This window comes from Chrysemys picta, chromosome 2 (genome assembly GCF_011386835.1).
Source record: "Chrysemys picta bellii isolate R12L10 chromosome 2, ASM1138683v2, whole genome shotgun sequence".
Classification (NCBI taxonomy): Eukaryota; Metazoa; Chordata; order Testudines; family Emydidae; genus Chrysemys; species Chrysemys picta.
Window position 1 is genome coordinate 29,537,739 of NC_088792.1, and position 24,674 is coordinate 29,562,412.

Genomic DNA, 24,674 nt, shown 5'->3' on the forward strand with positions numbered 1-24,674 from the left:
CCCAGTTGAGGATGAGACCCATTGTGGTACGCACTGTGCAAAATAGCAAAAAGATTATTGGAGCCCCAAGACCTTATAATTTAAATATAAGATAAGACAAGACACCAGGTAGATACGACATATAGTTGGCTTAAGCACACGATAACACACTGATCATAATTATCCACTAATAAGCAGAAGTTACATCACTCCAGCTGCCTAATTGTCAAATGTTTTATCGGCATCATGGCAGAAGTATGGTAAGGAGAAATTTGAAAGACAATGCAGTGATTTTACAGGTAGCATGCATGAAAGAGTGAAGAGCTGATTCAAAAGTTTGATAAAGGAAATGGGGTTGGGGGAGGAGTGAGCATGGGGGTGGAGCAGGGCTGGAAGTTTGGTGCTTGCTCCCTGTGTGGGCTGGCCCAGGTCCCGCCGCGTGCCTCCCTGAATATTCCTTGGAGACGAGGGGGCCACAGTTTGGGGACCACTGCTCTACTCTTGTAGCCCAAGTATTTAAACTGTGACTCAGCATCTGTCTCATTCCCTAGACCCTATATTGTTTTCAAGCTAAGGCTTTGCCTAAACTGGAATTCCCCCCCTATAATGACTAGAAGATATAGCTGCTAGCCACTAAAATTTTACATTTGATAGATACAGTACTAGCAGTTTCAGAGGCCGATAGAGGGCATGATCAATAGTGGATAAATATAGCATATGGGGGGCATTAGTCGCACTGCATTGTTAAATGATGTATTCTTACTGAGGGCATTTTTAAAGCCGCAGGTAAATAAATATCTATCTATCATAGAACTGGAAGGGACCCTGAAAGGTCGTCGAGTCCAGCCCCCTGCCTTCACTAGCAGGACCAAGTACTGGTTTTGCCCCAGATTTCCCCCCCCCCCCCCCAATACATGTGCAGCGAGGGCCTGTCTCTGTATAGAGTTACAAGTGTACATATAGTTACTCCTGTGTGAACTCTATACAGGAGTATCTAGAGCAGGGGTCAGCAACCTTTCAGAAGTGATGTGCCAAGTCTTCATTTATTCACTCTAATTTAAGGTTTCGCGTGCCAGTAATACATTTTAACGTTTTTAATATATATGTCTATAATCTATAACTAAACTACTGTTGTACATAAAGTAAATAAGGTTTTTAAAATGTTTTAGAAGCTTCCTGTAAAGTTAAATTAAAATGCAGAGCCCCCCAGACCGGTGGGCAGGACCTGGGCAGTGTGAGTGCCGCCTTCGGCACGCGTGCCATAGGTTGCCTACCCCGATCTAGATGCATAGTCCTAATTATTTGCAGAATTACGCCCTATGTACGTTGTGGTGCATGTTTGTGTTGCTAGCCACTCAAATATCAATCCATTACACATTAACACTAATCATGATTGAAAAATTCATATGAATAAAAATCCATTTGTATTGTGTAATATATAAAATGGCTTTCACTGACACTGTTTTGCATAATTTTTCTGGGAGTGTTCCATTTTTGAGTAAGTGTGGTATTAAACTAAGACGACTACTGACGTTAGAGCCATTCCAGCCACTTGGGTAAAGTGTCTTTCTGGTATATGTGTGATTCATCACTTGTGATGACTGTGTACTTTACACATGTTAGATCATGGCAGAGATGTTTTATTGTATAACTGTAATACATACTACTTATAGGGTTAAAAATGTACAGGCTTATTTGAATTACAATATTTGAGTAGTCCACCTGCCAACAGAGAGCCAGTTTTTTAATCAGATGAAGCTATATTTTATCCTTTATCCTTTAAAATTCAAAGCCAGCAAAGGGGGGGAAGAAACTGATAACATAATTGTCACTGAGTAGATGAGTAAGGAGTTACTCAATTTTTTTATCTCAAGGTTGCTGAACATGTTTTGATTTGCCCATTAAAAACAAGTCTAAACTCCACTTCAAAATATAATTCTATTATCATGATTAAATTTGATACATAACCACCTTTATAGTTGCCAACTTTCCCATAGATCTTTCTTTATGTTGTGGTAGTACCTAAGGGACAAGCCTGGCCCATTATGCTCTTCACTATACAAACATTATAAATGACGCTCCCTTTCCCAAGCTATAGAATTCATTTGCTAAAACTGGTACAAAGGAATATTTGATCTTGAATTCTAAAACAGAAGTTTATTCTCATGTGCTAAAATCTCCTAGTTGAGGTCCGTGATTACAATTCTGATAGTTCAGCTGGCCAACATAAAAGCTAAATGAGGAACAATGTTAAACATTGTAGCTTATTTCTGTTGTGGTTCTTGTACACACTGTGTCCAGCGGCTTTTAATGGTGTGACTTTCTGCTATGTACTGTGCTTTTAGTTCCAAAACTGCCCACTTTCCATCTGACAAAACATCCTCTTACCCTGGGAATTCCTTAAAATGACTCTCCATTTGCTGTGCCTACAATGGTCTATGTGAATGCTTACTGTGTTTAATAACCTTTTTATTTCTCTAGTCTTACTTGCTCTACTCTAATCTCTTTAGGGAATAACTTTCTATACATGAGGCATCTTGTCACCACTTCAGGACTTAATTCCTTGAATGTCTATATGTAAAATGATTGAAATAATTCATGCATAGAATCGAATTAATGCTGTCTGTGCTGCTATAGTTAGATTGGGAAACTTGGTTCTCTGACTTCTGAATCGCATCTACTTATCAGGAGTGAAAGGTGAACCAGTTGAATTGATATTTGTATCTACTGAATATGAGCAGAGTTTCGTTTTATTAAAAATGTCACTAGCATTAAAGACTTGACATTCATGATGCACTCTAGCTGTAAGCTCTTCAAAAGTGTCTTACTGTGTATGGCATGTAATCCAGAGAGGGGTCTAGTATTCTTCCATTTTAAATGTATGCTGACTGGAGTCTCAAGGTCACTGGCTGTAATAATACTTAGCACTTGTAGTGCTTTTAATAATAAGTGAACTCTGATAAAATTAATTAATAGTCACAAAGCTCTGACAGGTAGTTTATCCCTGTTTTACAGATCTGTAAACTTAAACAGAAGTTGTGAATTGACCAAGGCTACAGAGTGAATTAGTGACAGAGGCATGATTAGAACATAGGACATTATTTTTCTACTGCTGCTCATACCAAGCGAGCATGCATGGTACCAGATAGTGTTGGACATTAGATTTCTCTTCCCCACCCCACCCCCAACACTACATCTGGTATGATTTATCCAGTTTGAAATTTTGGTATTAATGGATACTGTCAGTTGAGTTAAGCTTGCATGCTTCTGTTAACTAATCCTAGTTTGGAATGTCTGGGACTGGAGACCCCATTCTTCGTGAAGAATCTTTAACTCCGGAATAGTCTTCCCTTAAGCCATGTCTACACTAGCAAGCTTACAGTGGCACAGCTACCGATAAAGCCATGCGACTGTAAGATCCCTCGTGTAGCCGCGTTATGCTGACGGGAGAGAGCATCTCCCACAACATAGTGCTACACACGTGAGCACTTACGCCAGCAAAACTTATGTCACTCGGGGTGTTTTCTTACACCCTTGAGCGACGTAAGTTTTGCTGACATAAGTGGAAGTGTAGACATAGCCTTTGACTTACTGGACCTGATTCAAGTTTGTTCCTGTATTTATAGGTAAACCCTATTTTATTACCTTCAGTGTTAAATTATTTCCTTTAAATCTAAAATGTCTTGTGTGCTCTAGCCCAATAGGCTATTTCCCCATTATTTTTTGAAATCTCAGTTTTTAGGGGAGTTTTTGGTGTCCCCTGAGACTTTTAAAATTGAGGTTTTCCTATATCAGGGTGTCTGGACGGATAGTGGGGAGAGGTTTTTGGTTTGACTTCTAATTTGTGGTATTTTCACCCTGAGGTTTCTATGGATGCCTTTGTATTATTTAAAAAAAAAAAAAAAGCAAACAAATAGCACAGTGGTTCCCAAACTGGGGTTCATAAATCCTCATGTTAAAGGGAGTTCTTGGAGGGGGGTAAATTCCCAAATGGCAGACGGAGCTGTCCATAGTGACCCTGGGCAGCATGGAGCCAGCAGTCCAGAGCCTTGGGGACTTCCAAGAGCTAAACAGATCAAAGCAAGCATATCTAGCACACTGAGGAGATTTAAACTTCAAGACTCCTTTTACAAAATGGAAGGGAGGTGGATATTTTTTGCTGTTTTTAAAATTAAATAGGCTGCTAGTGTTTTTAAAATATTATGAAGAACAAGTTTAAGCTTTGTTGTAACGTGCATTGTTTGCCTGGACTGCTCAAGACTGGAACACTTGTGTAGGAGGAACTCTGAGTTGGCTTCTTAAATACCTTCATGCTGTTTCCCATCTGATACTCCTTCATGAAAATAAGGAGCCAGAGCCAGTAGGTGGGGGTGATGAGGGTCATGTGTCGCCCCTGCATCAGCCCGCCCCTCCTTTTTTCCAGTGGCCCCATGGCCCCCTACTTTTCCTACAGGGTCTCACCCTGGGGTGCAGGGGGGCTTCACCCCCGCACCACTTTTTTTTTTCTACTGGTGCCTCTGATAGGAGCCTTGTCTTATAACAGGCTTAATCAAAAGTGACACAAGCTACAAAAGTGAGATCTTGGACATGTTGCCGTTTTCATATTGTAATAAAAATACTGTAATGATAATAGTGTGTAATCATGTCATAAAAACAAATTTTATATTTCCCCAATCACGTCTTCTATATTTATGCTGAGGTAAGGGAGAAAATCTATGGAACTATTCATTTTTAGAAGGGGGTTCACGAGACTTGACATTTTAGTGAAAGAGGTTCACAGGTTGTTAAAGTTTGGGAACTACTGAAATAGCATGAAATCCGTTAAACTTATGGTAATACTGTTATCTGAAATAAGTGATTGTGCTTGCAATTTTGTAGTTGAGGGTTCACGTTAGTGGTTCTCAAACTCTTTACCATCAAATTATACTTTTATCAGAGCAGACAAGCTCAGGTCATGCATTCAGATGAGTTTAATGTAAACTACAATGAAAACCTACCGAAAAGAATAAAAATAAAATAAAAAAAATGTGTGTTATATTCAGTTGTAATAGCCTTCACCTTGACATGTTTTCTTGAGGTAAATGAGCTTGTTTTTGTGTGCGCTATTTTTCTGGGGGTGGAAATGTTGACTCAAATTGAAATTGAGTAATGATCAAGCCAACAACCTAACAACGGTGTTTTCAGGGGAGCCCTTGTCTATCTAGAGCATAAGAACATTTCCAGAGGATGTTGTGAAGGCCAAGATTATAACAGGGTTCAAAAAAGAACTAGATAAATTAATGGAGGATAGGTCCATCAATGGCCATTATCCAGGATTGGCAGGGATGGTGGCCCTAGCCCACCGGTTCTCAAGCCGTGGGCTGCATGCAACCCACTTACCATGCAATTGTGGCCTAGCTCAGCTGTGTGCAAAAGGCCAGCCTGCATCGCGGGGTCTGGGTTTCCGGTTGCACAGGGGGGTCTGGGCTGCTCAGCACAGCAGGGTCTGGGGCGGGGGCTACCTGGCCCCTGCAGCCCAGGTACTGCACATGTGGCCCACAGTGATAAATAAGTTGAGAACCACTGCCCTAACCTCTGTTTGGCAGAAGCTGGGAATGGGAGGCAAGGGTTGGATCACTTGACGAATACCTGCTCTGTTCATTCCTCCTGGGGTTCCTGGCATTAGCTGCTGTCGGAAGATGAACAGTGGCCTGGGCTAGGTGGACTTTTGGTCTGACCTAGTATGCCCCGTTCTTATGGTCCGTGGTTTAAAGTAGAAGCTAAACCATTTCAGACTGGAAATAAGGGGTACATTTTTACTAGTGAGAATAATTAACATTGGAACAGTTTACCAAGGGTTGTGATGGATTCTCCATCACTAGCCATTTTAAGTCAAGAGTGTATGGTTTTTCTATAAGATATGCCCTAGGAATTTCTTTGGGGAAGTTCTATGGCCTTGTAGTATAAGAGGTCAGATTAGATGATCACAGTGCTCTCTTCTGGCCTTGGACTCCATGAAATTGTTCCTGCCCAAAAGGGACCGGCATCACTCTGCTGCCTGTGCACCCACAGTAGTGATTTTGAGTGGAGGAGGAGGAGGAGGAGAGTATCCCCGTTTATAGTGTCGAATCTACATTTGCCACCAGCAGCCTGGGGCATCACTGGACAGGAAACCTTGCTCAGATCCTGCTGCCCTGCTTAGATGAATGAGACACGCCAATTGGAGCTGGAACAGGCATACAGGAAATAGAAAATGTCATATAGCATTTTACCTTTTCTTAACTTCAAGACTGTAAATTAAAGAGGCAAGTTTCAAGTCCTACAGAACCAGTGTACCTGTATTTTGAACTACAGTTTCCGCTCTCATAGAGTGATAGATTATTACAGAAGGGAACGTTTATCTGCTAAAGGATCTATCCAACACACTGCTTGCTCTTTTCCCCTCTCCAGCACTGTTAAGACCTTAACTGCACAATAGACATAATAAACCACTTTTTTAACTTACCCTGCACTTTGAGGAGCACATGGTTCACGTGTTGTCACTGATGATATTGCATTTCTTTGAAGTGAAGAAAAATAGAATATTTATTTTCATGAAATGAAAATGTGGACATGCTGTTTCAGTAGTGGCCTCCTTAATACCATGTACAATGGTAAATATTATGTATTTACTTTTGATATTCCCATTTATTCAACTAAGACTTGTATTTGCCCTTTTTATAATAGCGTTACACCTGTTAGTTTATATTCCATTGGTTATCTATAATTCCTAAATCCTTTTTCGAGCCACTGCTTGCTAGAGTACACTTCCCCTAGCCCTCTTCCTCAATTTTTCTATTTAAGATGATTTCCCCCACTTTAATTACAGATAGAAATATTGGCCAAGATTTTTGAGTGAGATTAGTAATTTTTGGGTGCCCAATTTAAATGTTTTAAAACAGCCTGCTTTTCAGAAAAAGTTAAGTATCCACCATCCAAAAATAAGACCCCATGAAGGTGTCTCAACCTGGACATCCCAAATGCCTAGATACAGCAGAAAGTGTGTTTATACTCTTGTCAGCTTCATCATTGAAGCAAGAGCATCACTAAAGTTATAAGAACACATCTAACAGATTTGTGTTTGTTTTCAGCTGGCTCTGCAGAAGAAGGGAAAGTATTTTATACATCTAAAGATTCTATTTAATTTAAAAATGAAATTTAAAAATACATATTTTTACTACATATAATTAAAAATACATATTTAAATACAAAAGCTCACATAGCAAAAAGTTCTGGCTACAGCACCGCACTATCCAGTAATTCAGTTACAAGCAAAACCAATTAAAGTATTACACAACTATATTGTAGAGCTGCACCATTTGTATAAAATGGTACACTCACGTGGCACACTTAAGATCAGGGCCAGAGAACTATTGTGCTATCATGTTTTCCTTGATGTATACCATTGACTTTAAGCCTAAGGATCCTTCAAAATGTGAAACACAGTTTTGTTGATCGCTGATCTCTTCACTTGGAAAAGAGCTGTGTCTTTAAGAAATCTGAAGTGTGCTGTGTTTTGCCTTCCAATGAAGTGGTCACTCATTTGAATCAGAATAAGTAATAAACGTTGCACAGCAAGATTTGCATTTTAGTTTGTGGGGATGAAAACTGGCTATTAACCCTGTCTGTATGTACCAAATCATAGTAAATACCTTTTACAATTATAGTAGTTGTGAATAATCACTCATGCAATATGCACAGCAGAAAAGAAGACTGCTGGACTGAATATTCATACATGAGCCGAGTGGGTCATACATATTGTCTAATAATGCATGTGTAAGTCCAAAGATCAGTACAGAGCCCTTAAATTGTGAACCTACACTAAAAATGATACCCTCTGTTCTCTTTAATGAGCTTGTACTGCTTTTTATTCCTGATAATACTGAAGAGCTAATACAGCTTACACTGGAGTGATCTAGATTCTGTTCCTCCTATGTGTCATCAGAATTGTTTGCTTGATTCCTGTTAGTTGCATATTGAGAGTACAATTTCAATACAATGGAATTAAACAGATATAACTTGGCTAATGGAGCTTGCAGAACTTTCATTGTGCGGGAAGGAGAGAACCTAATTTGACTCTCAGAGCCCAGGCTTAATGTACAGAGCTAGCAGTTTGGAGCGGTGAGGATTTTTTTTTTTTAACATGCAAACTGGAATACATGGGACTTAGGTAGTTTTGTCTCAAACAGATTACTGGTGTAAACTACCTCTGTTGCTCTATGTAAATCATCCATCTCATTTAACACAAGAATAAAAATCCAATCCTTCCATAATACAGGTAAATATTAATGTAGGATTGCAATTTAACTAAATGTTCTACAGTCACAAACTAGTGTAGGAAGAAATTTCCGCATCTGTTTATGTACTCCTATCAGTTACTTTTGACATCTGAAAGTTAGCAATTCTTGACTAGTCAGAGGGCTAGTCAGATCATGAAACAAAATTTATGATCCTATAATTCATTTTTTAGAGTTGCTGTTCAGAGTATAACTACAATTTAGGAGTATGCAACATTTTTGTAACTTTATGTGGAATTCTTTATTTACTATTTTCAAATGCACAAAACAATACTAAGCACATCACAGAAACAAGTAAGGACTCATATCTGCCCTATAGAATTTGCACAACAGGTGCTGTCATGTTGTGGCTCACTGATGGATAGAAAGAGGGGAGGCAAGGGGGTTGAGACAGTAAAACATGTTCCTATCCTGGCAGTTCTGTTATGTCAAGCTTTTTTATTACCATTTTACTTCTCACAGGCAATAAGGCAGGAATGAGCGGATAAAACAAAATTCAGATAATGAATTGGATAAATCCGCCCAGATAGCACTACTTACAAAGAATCTGTTAAAACACATTCATTAGCAATGGATACAGCAGTTAGATATGTAGATAGCCAAATGTGCTTGCAAAACAAAGAACCTGAATATGTATAGTTCTGCATGATCCAATTGCATGTAATTACAAATTAGCAAGGTCATGTACTATTAAGTGATCATTAAGCATGCAACAGTTAGCATCATAAAGCAAAATTATGAGTCTCAGGTGTCAAAGTGATATCCAGTTGATAACATCTTCCCACATCTCTCCTTTGTGATCCCCCTACTTCCTAAAAAGAATGGTGCTAATTTATGTCTGCACATATTTGAGCTAAATGTATATACAATTTTAGGTTGAAGAGTAGTAGAGTTAAATTCTGACAACTTGGATCGACAATAATAATGAGCAAATCTCGTAAGAGTAAAGCATAATTAATCCCTCACCGAGGTCTTGCTTCTGTTTAAAGGGATAGTGTGAGGTCAACTTTGGCCTATAAATTTCATTAAACCAGATTACGTAACCTGTGACTAACAGAAGTATTTATATATTTTTAAAAAATAAATATCAAGTTTTTTAACTAACCCCGCCGCCCACCTCCTAGTTCCGTGCTGTGTTTACAACACAAACTTTGCAACTCTGGGAAACTCTAAGTGAAATGACTCCATTTTAACTTTTTTTTCAACTATGTATTTGTATGTGATGTAAGTGGTTGTCAAACTTGCCTCATGTCCTCTAAAACATTGGTTGTATCTGGTTTGAGGTGGGGGGGAGGTTGTTTTTTGTTTTTTTGGGGGGTCAGTGATTGTCTTAGAAGGGTGCAATTATTTTCCACTGGAACTACTTTTGTAGTGGTGAGAAAGCGGTTGTGTTGATATTTTTAAGGAATCTTTTTCTGTGGTACCCCGAAACTCTTCTTCCCCTTTTTATTTCTTATGTTGCAATTTATTGATCTCCGTATCAATCCAACTTTGCAATTAATCCCTTTATCAACACAGATTCAAAGATGTTGGCTGCTTTATTTCTTCTCAATCTGGTTTGGATCCGAGGTAGTGGTATAACTGGAATAATTCATAGAAATCTGATGTTTGACGTTTGTATTGTCTCAATTTCTCAAATGTCTGGTCTTTGTAAGAACTGATCTAAGTAAAATATTTAACAAGGAAAAACAAACGTCTATGAAACAAGGGGCAGTCACAGATTTTTTTTAAGACAAGACTATCATAATCGTTCCTTCTGGCTGACCTCTTGCACAACACAGGCCAGAGAATTTCGTTCAATAATTTGTACATTAAGACCATAACTCCTGGTGGAGGTAGAGCATATTTCTTAGAAAGATCTCCAATCTTCATTTAAAAGACTTCAAGTGATGGAGAATCCATCAGACCTTGAATCATCCTTGTAGCTCTTTTCAGAACTCTTTCCAGTTTAACATCCTTTTTGAATTGTGAATTCCAGAACTGGGTGGTGTAGTCCAGTAAGTCTTACTAATGCTATACATAGAGGTAATGCCAGCTCCCTATTCCTATTCTCTGTCCCCCATCTGCTACATTCAATGACCATGTTAGAGCCCTTTTAGCCATTTCATTGCACTATGAGCTCATGCTCTGTTGGTTATCTACTATGACTAAGGCTAAGATTTTGTCATGGTTATTTTTAGTAAAAGTCACGGACGGGTCACGGGCAATAAACAAAAATTCACAGAAGCTGTGACCTGTCTGTGACTTTTGCTGCTGCGGCTCCATGGTTTCCCCTGCCACTGTGGTGGTTGGGAGATGTGGGGTTCCCCCTCTGCCAGTGGCAGCTGGAAGCTGCAGGGGGAGCCCCCTCCGCCCATGGCGGTTGGGAGTTGTAGAGTGACCATATTTCCCAAAGAGAAAACAGGACACTCCCAGTCGCTCACGCGAGGCATCCATGAGGCTGTCTCCCATCACTGGAATCCCGAGGAGGGCCCCCTCAGGAGTCTGTCACCTGTCACTGGAATCTTGCAGGGGGTCCCCTGTCGCTTATTGCTGCTGTCATCTGTGGCTGGAACCCTGCCAGGGCCCCTCTGGCTACCAGCTGAAGATTCCCGCAGCCCCTGTGGTTGAAGCAGAGAATGTCATGGAGTCTCTGGCAGTCACGGATTCCGTAACATAAACATAGCCTTAACCATGACCTCCAAATTCTTTTTACAGTCATCCATTGTGTTCGTGTTACCTACGTTCAAGTTTGGGATATCCAAAATATACCGTATATTGGCTCAGGAGGCCTTCGAGTACAGGTTTAAATATTTCTAAATAGGGTATCTTTAGTTGAGGTGTTCTGAATACAGTGTTTTGCTTTATAGACTTTTTGATGAATGCTGATTTTCTGTATAAATGTAGGACAAAAGACGACTGTTACACACATCCTCATGCTTCACTACACCTGAGGAATCTGAATTCAAGCAAAGTAAATGTTACCAGGCAGAGATAAATGAAAAAAGTAATCAAAAGAGCATGGGTAGTGAGAAGTAAACTTAGGGTACGTCTACACTGCCGGCCGATCGGCGGGCAGTGATCGATCTATCGAGGATCAATTTATCGCATCTAGTGTAGACATGATAAAAATCCCCGATCGCTCTGCCATCGACTCCTGTACTCCACCATGGGGAGCGGCGGCAGTCGACCCCGCGCCATGAGGATGCAAGGTAAGTCGACCTAAGATACGTCGACTTGAGCTACGCTATTCTCGTAGCTGAAGTTGCGTATCTTAGGTCTATTCTCTTCCCCCCTCCCCCTCCTCCCCAGTGTAGATCAGGCCTTAACTTGTTTTTTTGTTTTGTTTTTTATCTATCTCAGAAACAGGTAAGGACTTTGGTTTACAACATGTAATTTTAAAGTTGATGCTCTAATATTTGTCCATCACTTAGAAGTTATAAAACTGTATACAGTATGTGCTGAGAATTATAGCCATAAATGTCAAAACATAGTGTCTTTTGGAACAGGTCTGATCCAATTAATAATGGTATCTTGTAATTACTGACTAAAATAATTAATCAAGCAATTGTTTCATATGCTGTATAAAAGTCATTAATATCTAGCAGCTAATTGGATAAGATTGTGTGATATTAAAATAAATATTTAAAAATTCATTCGCAATTGTGTTTTCAGAATTCCTTATGGCATTCCAGTGTGATCCTGTGACTGAAAGGGCTAATGCAAGCCTTATACATGTTGAGAGTTGAATCTGGAATAAGAGGAGGGAGGTTGTGTTATCTCTGTATTTGGCACTGCACTGACTGCTACTGGAATACTGTCTCCAGGTCTGGTGGTGTAAAATCAAGAAAGATGTTGATAAATTGAAGAGGGTTCAGAGAAGAGCCACAAGAATGATTAAAAGATAGGAAAACATGCCTTATAACAGGAGTTCTCAAACTGGGGGTTGGGACCCCTTAGGGGGTTATGAGGTTATTACATGGGGGTTCACAAGCTGTCAGCCTCCACCCCAAACCCCACTTTGCCTCCCACATTTATAATTGTGTTAAATATATTAAAGAAGTCTTTTTAATTAAAGAAGGTGGGGGGTCGCACTCAGAGGCTTGCTATGTGAAAGGGGTCACCAGTAAAAAAGTTTGAGAACCATCGCCTTATAGTGGAAAGAATCCAGAAGCTCAGTCTGTTTAGCTTAACCAAGATAAGTACCTAAATGGTGAACAAAACTTTGGTAATGAGCTCTTCAGTCTAGCAGACAAAAGTATAACAAGCTCCAATGGCTTGGAAGTTGGACGTTTGGCAAATTCAGGCTAGAAATAAGGCATACATTTTTAACTGTGAGGGTTATTAACCATATGCACATGAGATTGCTAGTTAGTAGAGATTGCTACTCTTCAGGAATAGTACCCTATGATTGGAGAATAGCTAACATCAGACCTGTGTTTTAAGAAATGGGGGAGTTACCTGGGCAATTACAAACCTGTTAGTCTGACCTCAATAGTATGGAAGACTGTGGAACACATGATGAAAGAAAAAGAAAAAAACTAATGGAGGTAGACGGCAAGGGGAATGTAATACACCATGGGAACATGGGTTTACCAAGAATAGATTGTGCCAGACTAACCTGATTTCCTTCTTTGAGAAAATAACTGATTTGTTTTTTTTAGGGAAAATGCAATAATATACTTTGACTTTAATAAAGCACTTGACATGGTACCAAATAGAAAATTATTAGTTAAATTAGAGTAGATGTGGATTAGCACAAGAACTGTAAGTACATAGGGAACTGGGTAATGGAGAGAAGGCAAGGGGTGGTGCTGAAAAGTGGAGGGTTTCAGATTGGAGGGAGGATACTAGTGGAGTTCCTCAAGATCTTTTTTGGGATTAGTTTTTAGTCAATATTTTTATTATTGGCCTTGGCACAAAAAGTAGGAGTGTGCCAATGAAATTTGCTGATACAAAGTTGGGAGTTATCAATACAGAGGAGGATCAAAATATTATACAGAAATATCTGGCAGACCTTGAAGACTGGAATGACGGGGTTAAAGTCAATGGTAAAAGTGCAAGGTCATGCACTAGGGTCTAATAATAAGTTCTGCTACAAGCTGTGGTCTCCTCAGTTGGAAATGATAGAGGAGGAGAGACACCAAAGTGTGTGGGTTGATCACAGGATGATGATGATGAGCTACCAATGTGATGGAGCTGTGAAAAAGGCAAATGCGATCCTACAATGTATCAGGTGAGGAATTTCCAATAGAGATAAAGAAGTATTAATGCCATTGTATAGGGCAGGGGTTGGCAACCTTTCAGAAGTGATGTGCCGAGTCTTCATTTATTCATCCTAATTTAAGGTTTCGGGTGCCGGTAATACATGTTAACGTTTTTAGAAGGTCTCTCTCTATAAGTCTATAAACTATTGTTGTATGTAAAGTTTAGTGCAGTGGTTTTTAACCGGGGGCAGGGCCGATACAATGATATTTTGCGCCCTAGGCGAAACTTCCACCTCTCCTCCCTCCTCCCCCCCCACCCCCCCCGCTCATTGGTTCATTGAGGGGCAAATCCCAACGAGCCTTTATAGACCCCAGGGGCCAGCCGTGCCATGGGGCTGCTCCCCAGACCAGGTTCCCCTCCCCACCCCCTGAACTCCCCTAAGGGGTGCACAGCCCCCCCCCCCACAAGCCCTGCCACCCCCACCCCCACCCCGGCGGCCCCCACCCCGGCGGCCCCCACCCCGAGTCCACTCGCTGGCTTTGCTAGGCTTGGGCCGCTGCAGCAGCTCAGCAGGGAGGAGCCACCTTCCGGAGGCAGAGTACTGGTAGAGCCAGTGTGTCCCGCTAGCGGGGAGCTGCCACACTGCTCCTGCGCAGGCTGCGCCCCCCCCCCCAGGGGCTCCTGCAGGCTGCAGCAGATGCATGCGGGCACCAGCCCCCATGTGCCCCCCGGCTTCCCCCTCACCTAGGGTTACCATGTTTCAACAATCAAAAGAGAGGGGGGGGACCCCGCCCCCATCCACTCCCTCCCATCTCCTGACTGCCTCCCTCAGAACCTCCAAACCTCCCCTGCTCCTTGTCCCCTGACTGCACCCAGAGCCCCACCCCCTACCTAAGCCTCCCTGTTCCTTGTCCCCTGACTGCCCCAACCTTTATCCACACCCCCACACCTCAACAGGGACTCCCACGCCCCATCCAACTACTCCCTGTCCTCTGACAGGATCCCCGGAACTCCCAACCCTCTCCCTGACTGCCCCCCAGGACTCCCCTTACCATGCCCATGCCAGTCAGACGCTGGCTCCACGTGGAGGCAAAACACGCTGTCGTGCGCACCACCCTTCCCCTGCAGAGTGCTCAGGCAGCACGAGCGGGGGAGCTCTGGGAGGGGCAGCGGCAGGGGCTCACACTTCCAGGAGCCGCAGAACCTGAGCCGCAGAACCAGGTGAGGGGGAAGCCGGGGGGTGCGCCTGCCCAGGCTGCGGCCCAGTGCCCCCGGGGGGTGGGGGGGAGGCGCCTGCAGCGGTTGCATGCGGGCAGTGGTCCCCATGCGCCCCCCGGCTCCCCACACACCGCGCTTGGGCTCTGTGGCTCCGGGCGTGTGAGCCGCCGCCACCGCCCCTCCCGGAGCAGGTTCAGGGCCCCACGCCCCAGCGGCGGCGGCAGCGGCTGACACACCTGGGAGCCACAGAACCCAAGTGCAGTGAGAGGTGGGCGGGGGGCGTGCCTGCTGCCTGTCTGGGGTTTCGGTCGCCAGCCCCACTTAGCCTCCTTCCAGCCTGCGGTTCTGTTCACTCAGCCGGCAGCGGGCTGAACGGCGCTGGCGGCCAGGACGCTGGCTGGCAGCCGCGTGCCAGGCAAAATCAGCTTGCGTGCTGCAGGTTGCCGACCCCTGGTATAGGGCACTGGTAAAATCTCATGTGGAAACTATGTACAATTCAGGTCACCCATCTTTAAGAAAGATGAATTCAAACTAGAACAGGTGCAGAGAATAGCTACGAGAATGATCAGGAGAATAGGTTCTATTTTATGAGAGGAGACTGGAAGAGGTTGGCTTGTTTAGCCCAGTGATTCTCAACCTTTCTAGACTACTGTACCCCTTTCAGGAGTCTGATTTGTCTTGCATACCCCAAGTTTCACCACATTTAAAAACTATTTTCTTACAAAATCAGACATAAAAATACAAAAATGTGGCAGCACACTATTACTGAAAAACTGCTTATTTTTCTCATTTTATCATATAATTATAAAATAAATCAACTGGAATATAAATATTGTACTTACATTTCAGTGTATAGTGTGTGTATATAGAGCAGTATAAACAAGTAATTGTATGTATGAATTTTAATTTTTACTGACTTTGCTAATACTTTTTATGTAGCCTGCTGTAAAACTAGGCAAATATCTAGATGAGTTGATGTACCCCCTCCAGTGTGTTCTGGGGTGTGGTTTTTGCTGGGCTTCCTCTGAAGCAAAAGGCTGGAAATTGGACACTGGATGGGGTGGAGCAGTGCTCTGAGGGGGTACTGAGCATGCTTTGCTGGCTGGTTCTTGCTCACGTGATCAGTGCCTAACTGATCACCATATGTGGGGTCAGGAAGGAATGCTTCTCCCGATAAAATTGGCAGTGACCTTGGAGGTTTTACACCTTCCTCTGCAGCATAGGGTGACCAGATAGCAACTGTGAAAAAATGGGACGGGGTGGAGGGTAATAGGCGCCTATATAAGAAAAAGTCCCAAAAAACAGGACTGTCCCTTTAAAAACGAGACATCTGGTCACCCTACTGCAGCATGAAGTGCAGGTCACTTTCTGGGATTATTTGGGTATATCTCTCTTAATGAATTTCCTGATACTGATGTCTGATATTGATGCACCTTGATCCCTTCTGTCCCTCTGCTTGTGACACATAATAGTTTAGTTTCCTGTGGGCTATAATTCTTTGGTCTAATTTTGGTTGTTGGGTTTAGTATACAGGTGCTGGGTGGTGGTGGTGGCCTGTAATATGCAAAAGGTCAGATTAGGTGATTTGATGGTCCCTTCTGGCCTTAAACTTTTACTCTGTGACATTGGAACAAGTTGCCAAGGGTTGTGGCAATTTTCCATCACTGGCAATTTTTTTTAAAAAATTGCCTTTAAATGTTATAGTTCAAATTAATTAATTCAGGGAGGTCCTACAGTCTTTGTTTTTATACAAAAGGTCTTATCTATGTAATAGTCATTTTCAAAGTCACCTGCTTTCTTGCCTTCCACTAAGCTAAAGACATTGTGTGGTTACAAAGATTATTGAAGCATTTAGCATCTCACTCAGTTTTATACTCTGGGGGTTGATTAGACTGCTTTTGTTTCCATAGGTACCTCAACACACAGTTTATTAAGAAGAACAAATTAACTGAAGCTGATCTTCAGTATGGCTATGGGGGTGTGGATATAAGTGAACCACTGATGGAAATAGGAGAGGTAAGTACCTCTGAAAGTAGATGTAAGAGGTAACCATAAACTGTACATAAAAACAGATCTTATAATTTAACTGTGTTCTTTTAAATGTTGATTTTTAAAATTTAAAATTGTGTACAACCTAAAAATATATAGCTTGACTTTCAGTGGGAGTATTGTGCACGTTGGAAAATCAGGTTAAAAAGTTTTATAGAGGACTTGTCGGTTCCTTATCTGAAAAGCAGAATTAAATAAGGTACAACCTGGGGGTGGGAGAAACACATGTAGGTGTGGATCTGTGTAAATATTGTTGATAAGGCACATCTTGGATTTGTCAAACAAAAGAATTGAGAATGGAAACAAATATTGGGAAGGATGTTAATTCCTGCCCAAATCTCGCTTCAGTTTGGATTTTTAAACTTCATTTACTATCGGATAAGTTTTCTGTGATGTTTGTATCTTTACAGCTAGCACTTGATATGTGGAGAAAATTAATGATTGAGCCACTGCAGGCCATACTCATTCGAATGCTCCTCCGAGAAATCAAAAAGTGAGTGCTTGTTTGTTTTCTATTAGTTACAGTGTTTTTAATCTGGTCTAAATTCTTTTTTTTAATTGTTTGCTTGGAGAGGCCTGTGAATTCATTGCACTTCAGCGAAGTTGCTTTCTTATTTTAGTATAAACCAACTCTGAACGTGCTGCTATTACCTCATTAATGTGCCAAAAGCTTTAGTTGTCGAAAATATAAACACTTCTGTTGCCATTTACTTGTGCAGAAAGAGAACCCGAGTTGAAAAATTTAATTCTCTATAGTTAGGCCTGGAAGAATTCGATTATTATTATTTATTTGAAATTCAGTTAATATCAATTTTTATTTTTAAGCCTTTTATTTATTTAATTCCTATTTAAATAAATTTCCAGTTTCACACTGGGGTTACAGGGGGCTACCTGTGTGGATACAGGACTGATGACACTGGATCCCTGCAGCTGTGAGATGTGCAGAAAGCTGTCATATTGGCAGTGCAGAGCAGAAGCTCTTGGGGCAGGCCACCCCCTTGCTGCATGGCTCCTGCCTGGGGATGGCCCCCACACTCCCAGCTGTGTGAGAGAATGGGACCATGACAGTAGGGCTGCAGAGAGTTCCCTGCGACGCTATGGGGCTGGATTCCTGTAGGCACAAAGTAGGTGGGACATCGTGCTTGCCGACTGTTACCAATGGATATTTTTTTTCATCTGTTTCAATGTGTCAGGTGAAATAGATGTTTACTAAGGACTAACAGTTCAAATCAAATCCTGCCAAGCCTAACTATAATCCCGAGGGAATGTTCTTTAGTACCTAAGACTTGAGACTAGAACTCTTGTTTCTCTTCCTACTTCTAATGCTGAGTTGAAGAGAAACCTTGAGCTAGACAGTGTTTGTGCCTCCCTTTATATATCTGGATGGGGATTTTTACCTACTGCACATAAGGAAGTGTGTTGTGAAGGTTAATATTTCTATACTGGTTGAATATAGTGAAATGAAGCACTTTGTAATTGCTTTATAGCATACTTGTAATGATTCATATTTCATTTCTACTCCTTTCAACTGGATTTTATGAAAATGTGTTAAGGACTGATATTACATCCTTCTGAAACATTACTTCTGAAGCCTGTAATATACCTAATAACGTTTAGAGCTGCCTAAGACCACTTCTTTTGAAGCCAGTGTTTACAGTGATTCAAGGATAAATTGGGCGTTAAGTAACGATAATCATCTTAACTCTTTTGAGTCTGGTGAACAAGGGACATAAGCATATACCACTTAGCAATGCAGAAGTTTGTTTAGTTATACTAAGAACAAGTGGCCTGGATTCTCATCTTGACTATTTATTAGCTGACCTAAATGTTAATTATACTACTGAGACAGAGGGCCTGATCAATGAAAATTAGGTATTTCGTAGGAAAAGGATGCTGACACGCTTATTAGAGAGGGCTATTTATTGTCAACCATGAAGCAAAACTTTCAGTATCTATGAAAATGATCACATTCCTTCACTGTGGAGAGTTAGCTGATTATGGGCCTGATCCAAAGACTGATATAGTCAATGGAATGACTCCAATTGATTTCAGTGGGCTTTTGAGCAGAGCCTATAAGAGAGTGGGGCTGATTTATTTATTTATTTTTGTTAAAGAAACTTTGAAAGTGGTAAAAACGGTGTGCCTGTAGGGCTCTAAGCAGCATTATCGTCAATGGCTAGACCTGATTTCTCTTTTCTGCTCTGCCACGGGCACTGCTGTATGACTGGAGCAAGTAATTTCACATCTGTTCCTTAGTTTCTCCATCTGTAAAATAAGGCAAATGACTTTCCTTTTTAAAGCAATTTATAATCTATGCATGATGAAATGCACTATACAAGCAAGAACTGATCCTTATTGTTACAAAAAATTATTTCTTTCAAGTACCGGACAGTATAGTGCTTGCTGTCAAACCTTTACAATTTTGCCTTTGCTGAACTAACATTACAGTAGAATTTGTGCTATCTTCCATGATTAGTACAAGCAATTATTGCCAGCAATTAGTATTATGGCAAAGAACAATTGTGAAGATTTTAGTGGCAACTGCAGTAGCTGTCGTTTAGAATCAAGTTTAGCAGTGCAGGGATTGCACAATATCTTTGTAGGAAGAAAAAGTATTAAATCGCATCTCATACGGAAATATCTGAAGTAACAAATATTACATGAAGTGGATGGAACATTGAACTACATAAAAAACTAAATTTTATGCACACTTCTCACAGTACTCAGTATGCAAGTCTGTACATAAAAGTAAATTCTGCTTCATGCAATTATTTCTACGTGTTTTGTGTTTTTTAAAAAGCATATCAGTAAGTAGAAGGGGAGTTACACCTCCTATAACTGGAACTTTTAATGCATAACACAGTATAAAATTAGTACATAAATATATCCCAATGATTGTAGCCTTGTTGGTTCCAGGATATTAGCGAGACAAGGTGGGTGAGGTATAATCTTTTATTGGACCAAGTTCTGTTGGTGAGAGAGAGAAGCTTTTGAGCTACACAGAGCTCTTCCTCAGGTCTAGAAAAGATATTCAGTGTCGCAGCTAAATACAAGGTCAAACAGATAGTGTAGCATAAGTAGTTAGCACATATTCTAAGAGATCTTTCAAGGTGAAGTGGCCTGTTAACACCTGTCTCTTTGGAGTCACCGGTGTGATGCTCTGGAACTATTCCATACAAAGCCAGTCAGGACACTGGGGGAGCTGCCTCCTCTCTCTGAGCATACTGTCTCCAGGGCAAGAAGCTTACACAGCTTCAACCTTCCTGGATCTGACCTTGGAGCATTCAGCATTCCCAGCGAGTCTGCCCAGGCGGGGATCCTGGGAAGCCAGAGGGCCCTGCACCCCAACTCCACAGTCATACGTGACTCTCAGCCAGCAGATAAAACAGGGTTTATTAGTCGACAGGAAAACAGTGTAGGACAGAACTTATTAGCACAGAAATCAGTGACTTTCAGCCAAGACCATCTTGGGGGGGGGAGTCTCCTGTGCCCCAGCCAGCTGAGACTGACTTGCTTCCAGCTGCCTGGCCCCTGCCCTGCCCGTTGTTCCTCCTCTGGCATTTGTCTCACATCCTGGGCCAAGAGTCACCTGGTCGCATCCCCCTCCTGGGTCTGAGGTTATGAAGTGGCGGCCGTAGCATCCATGCAGGCAGCTGGAGCAGCTGCCACAAAAGTCACACATCCATATTCCCACCACTTAGACATTGGTGCAATACACAGGGAAACTGAGGCACATACAGCATTCATGCAAAACAGTATGGCTCACATATAACGTAACAAGGGAAAATCCCCACTACGTCACAACGCCCCTGGAGTCATAAGACAAACGGGGTTTAGTGGGTTGCAGATTGTTGTCATAAGTCATAAATTCAGTGACTTTATTAAGACCGTGATTGTTAGTGTCTAGCAAAGTTATGAATTTAAGCTCCCAGGCACATCTTTTGAAAGTGTTGTGCAGGTTTCCTTTGTGGATGAGGACTGATAGATCATATATAGAGAGATCGCTTTGTGAAAAGTGTTCAGCCACAGGTGATCTCTTTTATCATTTTCCTGTGTGAGTTCATTCAAGACTCTCCTGATTGCCTTTCTGGTTTTACCCACACAGTAGTTATTGGGACATATAGTGCACTGGATGAGGTACACCACACGTTGTGATCGGTATCTGTAGGAACCATAGGTCTTGAAAGGTGTGATATGTGGGGTGTTGATCATAGTAGCAGTGGAGATATGTCTTCAGGTTTTGCATCTGTTGTTTTGGCAGGGTGTTGTGACACTTTGAGTTAGTGTGATCCTCAGAATACCATCTTTGCTACCATAGACATAATTTCCCTAGATACCAGAATCCCTAACAATGATGGCATGGGTGCCTGTTTCAAATATTTACAAGACAATGGACACTCCTCAGATACCTACCCAAAAACACATGCCAAACTCATCTATTTTACATTCAACAACAAACACTGCGTCAAACTGCCATAGGTACTAGGATGGCTCCTGAATATACCAACCTCTTCATGGGCCATGTTGAAGAAGAATTACTGCACAAATGCACCACAAAACCAATGATACACCGGAGATTCAATATTTTCATCCTCTGCACAGACGACTTATGCTCCCTCATAGATTTCCTCCACAACTTCAGCAACCACTGCCCATCCAAACTCTCTCTGGAACACTCCCACACTAGTATCAACTTGCTGGACACCATAATCAGTTTCAACTATAGAACTCTACAGACAACTACATACAAGAAATTCACAGATCACCACACTTAACTTCATATATCTGTTAACCACCCCAAACAAACGAAGAAATCTGTTATCTACAGCCAGCCACGCAAATACTACAGAATATTCTCTAAGGAAGAAGTCTGGGATATACACCTTAACATACACAAAATCACCTTCACCCAACAAAGACATTCCATCAGAGAAGTAGATCACATTATGTAATGGGCCACCCAGATACCCCAAGAGAACCTACTTCAGTACATAAATAAATCCCCTCCCCCACACCCCCAACCGCACACGCGTAGTTGTCACTTGCCACTCCACACTGGAACCCATATGGGGTATTATCAAACAACTCCAGCCCATACTGAATGGGGACCCCATCCCGAACAAAATCTTTCCTGAACCCCCTCTTCTGGCCTTCAAACAACCTGCCAACCTCTCCAAGCTCATCAGAAGCAAGTTCTCCACAGACCAGGACACACCAACTCAAAGTGGCACCAGATCTTGCAAAAGCAACAGATGCAAAACCTGAAGACATATCTCCACTGCTACAATGATCCACCTCTGCCACATCACACCTTTCAAGATTCATGGGTCCTACATATGCCTATCACAACATGTGGAGTACCTCATCCAGTGCACTAAATGCCCCAATAGCAACTATATGGATGAAACCAGACAGTCACTGTGCTCACGAATGAACTTACACAGGAAAATGATAAAAGAGAAAAACACACCGTATCACCTGTGGCTGAACACTTTTCACAAAGCAATCTCTATATCTGACCTATCAGTCCTCATCTGCAAAGGAAACCTGCATAACAACTTGAAAAGATGAGCCTAAGAGCTTAAATTCATAACTTTGCTAGACACTAAAAATCATGGTCTTAATAAAGACACTGGATTTATGGTTTATAAAACAACAATCTGTAACCCATTAAATCTCCTCCCCCCCTCCCATAAACACAGGGGTGTTAATGGACCACTTCAGCTTGAATTGTCCCTTTAGAATATGGGTTATCTACTTAGGATAAACTATTTGTTTGACCTTGTATTTAGCTCTGACACTCTGAGTACCTTTCCTAGACCTGAGGAAAAGTTCTTTGTAGCTTGAAAGCTGGTAATAAAGGAGAATATCTCCTATATTTCACTGAAACTGTTGATATGTTGGAAATGGTTTTTATTACTAGATTGTCAAGTAGTTATTTTTCCATAACATAGTGTTTTGAAAGGTTTTTTTTGGTGCAATACTAACTGAACAATTGAATTGGAATTTTTTTAATAAAGGCCTCTGACTAAAATCTTAAACACATTTATAGTTATGCCTTTAAGTACAAATGACAGTTATTAGTCTTAAGTTATACTTAAAAATAAGCCTGTAAATGTGTATTAGTTTTAAAGCAAGAAGACAGCAAAATATAATTAGGAGACTTAAAAATAATCCTGAATATAACACACTTTGTTCCCCCCTCTAGCCCAAGCTTTACTTCTACAAGGCAAGCTGAATGTCAACTTTTGCATTTGTGTTTGAATACAGCAGGAAGCAGACAAGATCATGAATTGTGAGGAAAATTCAAGTATGAAATACCTAAACACAGAAATAATTTGAAAAGGATTGAAGTGCTAGTTCAAATGACAGTAATTAGTAGAAACTGTCTAAAACTAGGTTACAGATTTTTCTATTAAACCCACATAGTTAACTGGTTTCTTTACTAGCTATGAAATTACTAACAGTGTTGAGGTGTTCATATTATCCATTGTAAAAAGAAAATCTATTAAATTCAGTAGCACTCAGAAAAAAAATGTAAAAATGGCATTTTAGTCTTTCATATTCTCAATGACTTCCATATCAAATTTTACTAGTTAACAAATCTTAAAGCTTTTCTTAAAGCACAGCTTGTTCAAAAATCAAACTGAGTTCTTCCTGATGGTATACTTTCATAATCATTGCAAACTAGTAATATATTTTGTAGTTCACAAAATTTGCAACATAATTTGCTCTTTAGTAGTTGGTTTGTTTTGCAATGTTGAATATTGGCATTAGTGCACACACAAATTCCTACTCAACAAGCAGATGTGAATCGGAATATGTACTTAAGAATAAGATACTGTGTGCGAAGATCCTGGATCAATTTTTTTAAAAGAGCTTTTTAACCACATTTATTAACAGAACTTTGGATCTGAAGTAGTAATTGGAAATTTGTTCCAGCATTCTTTCTGGTTACTTAAAGAATTAACACTACAGTACATTTATTTTGAAGGCCATCTAATGTAAACATATGCTGTCCTTGCAAGGAAAGCCTATGTTTTTACTGCTGTATCTTGAACCTTAAATGTGTGTATTGGTCACAGTTGTGCAGTGTGCAATATACTGCTGTCTTGTCATTCCACCGCTATAATTTAGTTATTAAAATGACATAATAGTGTGGTTGACGTGAGTTTCATTGTGTTCTACTTTAAAAGTTGTGCAGTTTTTCGTATTTGATTTTAAAAAATTAAAGCGTGGAGGGGTTGGCAAGTTCAAATGTATCAGTCTTGTGGTATCTATAGGCTGCTTATTTGACTGACAGGCCATCTGATGTATCAGATAAATGCATGGTGATGAAGTTTTCCACATAGTTCTATCAATAAATATATTAACAAAATAATCTGTAGCAAGATTATCCTGCTCAGAAATAAGTTTTATATGTGCTCATCTTAAAATGAGGAACTTATAAAGTGCCTGTTAGAAAACTACTGTTCTAAAGTACTGTAGTGGGCATTGTCATTTTCTGAAAAATCATTTTTTATATCTATATATAAAGATGTTTGTTTTTAAACATAATCTTATTTAAAAAAAATAAAAATTTAAACTTCTGAAGTAGCTTGAAATATGAGGAGACCTCAATAGAGTTCATTTACCTATTAGAATATTTTCTCCTTAGTTTTTGTGAGCCAAAACGTATTATCTTTGCAATACGGTCCTTTGGTCATGTTTGAAATACTTACATAATAGCATACCTGTAGTGAAAGAGTGAGTACTCTAGACTTGATTTTAACAAATAGGGAGGAACTCGTTGAGAATTTGAAAGTAGAAGGCAGCTTGGGTGAAAGTGATCATGAAATCATAGAGTTTGCAATTCTAAGGAAGAGTAGAAGGGAGAACAGCAAAAATAGAGACAATGGATTTCAGGAAGGCAGATTTTGGTAAGCT

General features: G+C 40.8%; 1 protein-coding gene across 13 annotated transcripts in view; it reads left to right on the forward strand.

Annotated features, from left to right (window-relative positions):
- The window catches only part of CUL2 (cullin 2), a 103,121-nt gene that overhangs the window by 25,750 nt on the left and 52,697 nt on the right, over positions 1-24,674 (forward strand). For 7 of the 13 annotated variants that reach the window (XM_008162928.4, XM_005291001.5, XM_065586776.1 and 4 more), the window contains exons 5-6: positions 16,610-16,715; positions 17,159-17,241. In XM_008162928.4, coding sequence (XP_008161150.1) covers positions 16,610-16,715; positions 17,159-17,241 — 189 coding nt within the window. Of the gene's footprint in view, positions 1-16,609; positions 16,716-17,158; positions 17,242-22,956; positions 23,044-24,674 lie in introns of all 13 variants that reach the window. The other 6 variants (XM_065586770.1, XM_065586769.1, XM_065586768.1 and 3 more) reach the window with 1 other exon arrangement.